The 6,592-nt window shown below is 54.4% G+C and overlaps 1 protein-coding gene across 3 annotated transcripts in view; it reads left to right on the top strand.

Annotated features, from left to right (window-relative positions):
* Nucleotides 1–269: 269 nt before the first annotated feature.
* HSPA12B (heat shock protein family A (Hsp70) member 12B) overlaps nucleotides 270–6,592 on the top strand; it is an 18,315-nt gene continuing 11,992 nt past the window's right edge. For 2 of the 3 annotated variants that reach the window (XM_055544309.1, XM_055544307.1), the window contains exons 1-3: nucleotides 270–406; nucleotides 4,669–4,728; nucleotides 6,495–6,592. In XM_055544309.1, the coding sequence (XP_055400284.1) occupies nucleotides 4,686–4,728; nucleotides 6,495–6,592 (141 nt within the window). In that variant the 5' untranslated portion in view covers nucleotides 270–406; nucleotides 4,669–4,685. Of the gene's footprint in view, nucleotides 407–4,668; nucleotides 4,729–6,494 lie in introns of those variants that run through there. The other variant, XM_055544311.1, reaches the window with a different exon arrangement.

Here is a 6,592-nt window from a genome sequence, read left to right as displayed (position 1 = left end):
GCTCTGAAATTCCTCTCTTCTACCCTCTACCTCGCCTCCTCAACCTTCTTCCCTCACGGCCCCCCGGGTGGCTGGGAAGTGGGAGGCGCAGGAGGGGCGCGGGGAGGGGCTGTGGACTCGAGCCGGGCGGGGCCCCTCGGCGGAGGCCCGCGCTGCCGGCCCCGCCCCGGCCTCGCACATCTGGGCTGGAGCGCTGGCCCACCCGGCGGCGGGGCGGCGCGGCCATCCGGCCTGGGGGAGGGGGAGGAGAAGGGAGCGGGGTCGGGGCGTTGCAGGGCGGAGAACGGGGCCGGGGCTGGGCGCACGTCGAGGGCTGTTGCCGCCGCGGCACTGCACGGCCAGCCCACCGGCTGCGGGCCCAGCTTCCAGGCGTCTGGACAGAGGTCGAGCTGTCGGGAGGGCAAAGGTGAGTCCTGGGCAGGGCGCTGCTGGGCTCCTAGAGAGAAGGGCGCCAAGATTTGCGGTTTCATTGCGGACTGGCGGCTGAGACCCCACCACAAACTTCCTGACCTGGAGAACGGGACTGGGACAGAGCTGCAAGCCCCTGTCTCCAGCAGGGCTCTGGGGTTCAGGAAGGCAACTGGGGCAGCGACTGAGGGCTCCCATCCGGGCTTTGGGACCCTACACTGGTGAGGGTGGGGATCGGAGGGGAGGGACAGAGCGGGGCTCGAGAGACTTCTATGTCGGGGCGTCTGCTGTGGGGCTGGGGGCTGCTCCAGGGGAGCAAGTTTGTGGAGGGACACGGTGCTTAGGCCAGACGGTGGAGACCCCGGGGTTGAATATGTGTGTACTATGGGGGTGCCTGCAGGGGGAGTTCCTAGGGCCTATGGTCTCAAAAGTTCAAGAGTGGCTGGGGTGCCACAGTGCCAGACTGTGGGCTGGCCTCGTGAACTGGGACCTCTGGTTTCTCTCTGTGAGGCCAGCGTGGGGGTCCAGGTGGAGTGGGGTCTGGGCTCCGTGTGGGGGCGGTGGAGCCAGGAGGCAAAGCTAGCTTGTATGGGGGAGAGGGAAGGGGAGGGAGGAAGCTCTAACATATGGACTCCCTGTGAGAGTGAAGGCAGCCCTGGATCCCCAGAAGGTAAGAGAGGTGATGAGGGACTGCAGGAGAGGGTGGGAGGGGCTTAGGGCCTAGGCTGTGGGGGACAGAGGTTGTTTATGAACTGGCTGCTCCCTTGATGGGGACCCATGGGGGTGGGGCAGGATGTATGGAAAGAAAAGCGGAGGACAGGGAGGGGATGCAGGAGGCTTTTTCTGTTGCTCCCTGCCACAGCCCCAGAGAAGGCAGTTTCCTCACCCCACAGCCTCCCTGTGGTCCCTCACCTTGAGGGCGCCTCTCCAGAGACAGATGGGGGCAGCCCTTTGGGTGCCATTTCTGATCTGTCCCTTGGGCCCAGGTTGGCTCAGTCTCTGGTTTGGGAAAAATGCCCGTGGCTTCTCTTTGTTTGCTGAATGGCAGGATGATGAGAGAGAGCAGTGGAAAGAAGAGGCAGGGTGCAGGGAAAAGGCCTGTGGGGGTATGGAGGTGAGCTGTAAAGTTGGATGGGCTCTTTGCCTTCACGGGCAGAAGATGGGTATGTGTGAAGCCCTGAAATCCAGCAACACTACATGTCCAAGTGCTCTGGTGGGGGATGGGAAGGGACGTAAGGACCCAGCCTCATCACGCCCAACTGAGGAAAAGATCCTTGGAGATTTCTCTCCATTGGACAGAAAGTCCTAGGCTTTTGTAGTCTGAGGAACTCTGTGGGTTGGGAATCTCTGGTTTCAACTCCCTACTCAGCCACACCCTGTCCTAGTCCCCAGTCAGGCCTGTTGGGTCACGGTAAAGCTGAAGATCAGAGGTTAATATGAGGCCAAGAGCTATAGGTCAGTCCATGGGTGAGGTTAAGGGACAGACTGGAGGTGGGATTAAGTGTCTGTCTGTGGGTAGGGTAGGGGTCAGGCTGGAGCCAGGGTTTAGCCTGCTCTTGTAGCCAGGAAATGGTTACTTTCTGTGTAAGTCAAACTGGCCCATTCAATTATTCTCAAACCCATAAGCATGGCCAGTCTGAAATTAGTGGACCCCTGGGGCAGGGTTCTACCTCCCCCCATTTCCAGCTGCAGACCCTGCCCAGATGTAGCTTTTGGGAGTGAAGGTTGTCCTGAGTCCCATGATCAGCATTCTCCCTAAATGTTTCTGGTAAATGGGTGTGTATGCACGGTAAGGATGTCCCAAAGAAATATGGGGCATGTATGCATGCTTGTGTGGCTGCCACCTGCTTCTACCTCCACCTCTCAGAGAATCAGCAGGATCCTCCTTTTTTAACACAAATTGATTCAGGGCCTCTCTCCTTCTCTAAAGAACTCAGAATGACTAATAAAAGTCTCAATAAGACCAAAAATTCTGACAAGAGAAACTTCAGAATCCATATCATGAAGGGAAAGAACACTGTTCACATCTGCCTTTTTATCAACCGCCTTCCATCCTTGGACTTGATCCTCACAAGCCCCTGCATGATCTGTTTTACAGGAAAGGGCACTGAGGCATGGACAGGCAACAGGATGCACTCCAGCCAGGTGTCCTTAAGGTGCCTAATAGGCCCTTGTCAGCCCTGAGTATCAGAGCACTCAGTGTATCGCAGGCTCAGAGATAAGAGCTGGGGTAATTACAGACAATGGTTTGGACAAGGAATCAACTTAGAATGACAACCCCTGAGTCTTTTTTTCTTGGTTATTCTAGATTGTTTCTGCTCCAAATACAATATCCTTGGTTGAGAAAATCCACTTATTGAGCAGTGTTTCCCCAGCACTTAGCTGTAGAACCTGGCTGGAAGAAACGTTCAATGTTTTTGCTGATGAATTGAAACAACTTATAAATACAGCTGCCATCATCTCTCCTGTGGCCTTCATCCAGCCTTTGTTGGTAAATGTTTTTCAGTCTGCTCCCCAAGAGGGAGAAAAACCTGATTTGCAGTTTGCCAACTTGTATGGTGTAATCACCATGGCTGATTTCAAACTATCAATGTGATGTCAATAAATGCAAAATTGAGAAGAGATGCACAGAATCAGCTCTTGGGAGCTGGCGGACAGAAGCTCAAGTTCCTCTCATCTTAGAAAACAAAATCCTGTCCTCCCCTCCTCAAACTTTATTTTCTTCCAGGTGATACGCACATCACCTCCTGATCTCAGCTGCACTAGCCGGAAGTGCTAGCTCTGTTCTCTCATCCTTTGCTCCCTCCTTGCCTACCAGACTCCCACTCCACTCCTTCATTCCACCAAAATGCCCTGGGCCTTTAAAACATTAAATCTGGTGTTTCCCCATCTCATCTAAAAATCGCTGAAGGATCTAGCTTCACGGCCTTCTCTTATCGAGATCTTCATGAAACCATAGAAGGCATCCCTGTCTCCCTGGCCAGCCAACCTTCCTCCTGTCAACCTTTATTCAGAGCTTCTCCTCCCTTCCCTTCCCCCACACTACTCTCCACCAAACCTCCTGTGTCAATGACTCCAAACACAAATCTCCACCTCGGAATTCTCCCTGACCTCTAGGTCATATGTCACCTGACTCCTTGGTCTGTTTTCTCAGCAGTTTCAAAAACTGCACCCGGAACACTGCCCCTTTCCCCCTGCCAGCTTGCCCTGCTCCAGTATTCTCCATCTGACCATCCATCTCCTTGCTTGGATAGTCAGTCCAAGAAGAACACCTTCTTCCTAATCTCCCATGTCCAATCCAGCCAACTTCTGTCAGGCTTGTTGATTTTAACTTCTAACTTAAATGTGTGCACTTATGTCTCAAGATAGTCAGCATCTGTTGTCTGGAGCACTGTTGGCCCATTTCATGTTGCCCTGCTGCGGTCCATACTTCCATGCAGCCAGGTGGGATTTTTAAAACAGATTTAGTCATGTGCCTGTCTCCACTTTGCCACTTCAAACCCTTCAGGATTTGCTCTTGTCCTTCATATAAAACCAGATTTAAAATTGAGACCACCAGGATCTGCCTGCACGGTAAGCCTTGCCCAACCCCTCTCTCCAGCTTTGCCATGCTACCCTTTCTGCCCTGCTTATATCCGTCATAGCACCATTTGTAATCTTAGATTCAGGTACATGATTATCTGATTATGAATGATTTCTCCACCAGGCTATGGGCCCCCAGGACAGGAACAGTGTCTCTCTGGGTCACTGATGTCCCACAGCATCTGGCAGAGAATAGGCACCTGAAAACACTTAGGAGCGTCCTGGTTCCAACAAAGCAACTGTTAAAAAAGACATTTCTGAGGGACTTCCTTCAGTCCAGTGGTTAGGACTCCATGCTTCCACTGCAGCAGGCCCTGGTTCAGTCCCTGCTCGGGGAACTAAAATTCTGCAAGCCAGGTGGTGCAGCCAAAAAAAAAAACAAAACATTTTTGAGACAAGCTAGGACTGTGGGCTTGATCACTGGATGAGATTAAGGAATTACTGTTGATTTTATTGGACATGATAGTGGTGTTGTGGCAGTGTCCTTTTAAAAATCCGTATCTATCAAAAAGAAAAAAAATCCGTATCTGTTGGAGAGACATGTTAAAGAATTTATAGGTCAAGCAACATGATGTCTGGGACTTGCTTCAATGGACTCCAGCCGAAAGTAGATAATTATTCAGTAAGGGAACAAAGGAGCAAATAAATGCCATTCTGCTTGTCCATTCTTGTTCACAGCTACAGGGCCTGCAAAGATGCTGGCTGTTCCGGAGATGGACCTACAGGGGCTGTACATTGGTAAGACCTGCCCCCTCACCTCCATCTAGGCCCATTACCCCTGTCACCCCAGCACTCAGACCAAACCCTAGGCTGTCCATATGCCTCTCTCAGCAGAGGCTCCTGAGAGCCATTCTGTGAGTGTGTGTGCACGGGACCAGTTAGTGCAACAGGAGTATGTATGTGAGTGTGTGTGTGTGTGCGTGTGCACACTCTGCAAGCCTGTTCACGGGATGCCCAAGTGTCTACATGTATGTGTATGCAGGGCAGGCCTGTGTGCACAGGGCTGTATGGGTGTGCATGTATTTTGTGCAGAGTGTGTGTGTAGTATGTGAGTCTGAGTGTGTGTCCCTGCCTGTCTGCCTAAGGGCAGGTCTCTGGGCACAGGGTCTCAAGTGAGGGTGTGTGTATATCTGCACAGAACTCTGTGCATGCACGTCTGGCCTGGTCTGGGAGCAGGCTCTGGGTTTTGTGCAGGGGTGGGAGGCCAGGCGGCAGGACAGACACGCCTCAGGAAGTCCACTCACAAAGACCTGGTGGGCTGGGCCTTCCTTCCTGCCTCCCTTCCCAGGCTCAAGCCACAGCAGCTTGGCCCAAGCCTGCACCGGCCGGCTAAGAAAAAGGGCCTCTGGAAGTGTGACCACCATGTCCTTGCCCCTCCAGCACTGCAAGACAGATGCCAGCCCTGTGCAGGCACTTCCTAGAGTCCCCTTCATGCCCCGCCCCTCACATATGTTACCAGGGTACCCAAGGCCAGGGTGGCCTGGGACTTGTCAGGGCCCCATGGCTGTGGCTGAGGGAGTCGAGGCCCCAGCCCTGGCTCAGCCTAAAGCTAGACAGGCCTGTTTGATTTGCCAGTGTGTCTAAATGCCAGACCCCACCAATCTCCCTGGCCAGCCTCCTGTCCCCACACACAGATCCCAGGGCAGCCCCAGTGCTCCGCACAGGGGCCTCAGCAAAGCCCAGTGTGGTGGTGTTGAGCCACCAGCCCACACCTGGGGGATGTCCAGCCAGGCAGGCCCTCCTGCCTCCTGAACTGCCTGAGCCTCCAAGCCAGCTGCCTTCTGGGAGCTGCACTGCTTCCTTCCACCAAACGTCCAGCTTCATCCTGGGCCTGTGAGAGGGTCTCAAGGGGGCCTCCTCCCCACAAATGCTGGCTTCAGGTCTGTGCGTGTTATGGGGGATGGGAGCTTGGAATCTGTCTTCCTCCGGTGGTTAGACACCTCTCGGCTCAGGGCTGCTCAGGGCAGGGCTGGGCCTGTCCTTGACCCTTGGGGGCAGAGAGTTGGTAGGAGAGGCAATTCCCCCAGGTCCTGATTAGAACATGAGGCTGAAATTATGGGGAGAGGAGTTGCTCCACCTCCCACTCAGGTCTGTAGTTCCCCCACCTCTTCTGGTTTCTTCATCCTCACCCAGGAGCTCACCTGTCCCTCTCTCCTGCCCTTCTATCTTTGGACTCAGTCCTGCCCACCCCCACAATGCTTCTCTAATCTCTCCCCTTCCCCACCGTGTCTGATGGGTGCTGAGGAAGACAGTGAGTCCCTAGGTGAAGTATGAGTCACCCTTCAGGAATAGGTCGCCTCTAACTGATAACGGGCCCTGAGCCCAGGTATCCCCCACCTCCACCTCAGTCCTGTCCTTCCTACCTTCCCTCCCTAGTCCTTCTTCCCCAGCAGGGTACGGCTCACCTTGGCCCGGCAGTGACTGATGGGGATCCCCCACACCTGGGACCTAGCGACCAGCCCCTTACCCTGATTGTACCAGAGTGATTTGTTCTCTCTTTGCAGGTTCCAGCCCACAGCGGTCTCCAGTGCCCAGCCCACCTGCCTCCCCAAGGACCCAGGAAAGCTGTGGCATTGCCCCTCTCACACCCTCACAGTCTCCA

Source organism: Bubalus kerabau, chromosome 13 (genome assembly GCF_029407905.1).
Source record: "Bubalus kerabau isolate K-KA32 ecotype Philippines breed swamp buffalo chromosome 13, PCC_UOA_SB_1v2, whole genome shotgun sequence".
In the NCBI taxonomy this organism is placed as follows: Eukaryota; Metazoa; Chordata; class Mammalia; order Artiodactyla; family Bovidae; genus Bubalus; species Bubalus kerabau.
The sequence above is the reverse complement of the archived record's forward strand: the minus strand, read 5'-3'. Positions and strand labels throughout refer to the sequence as shown.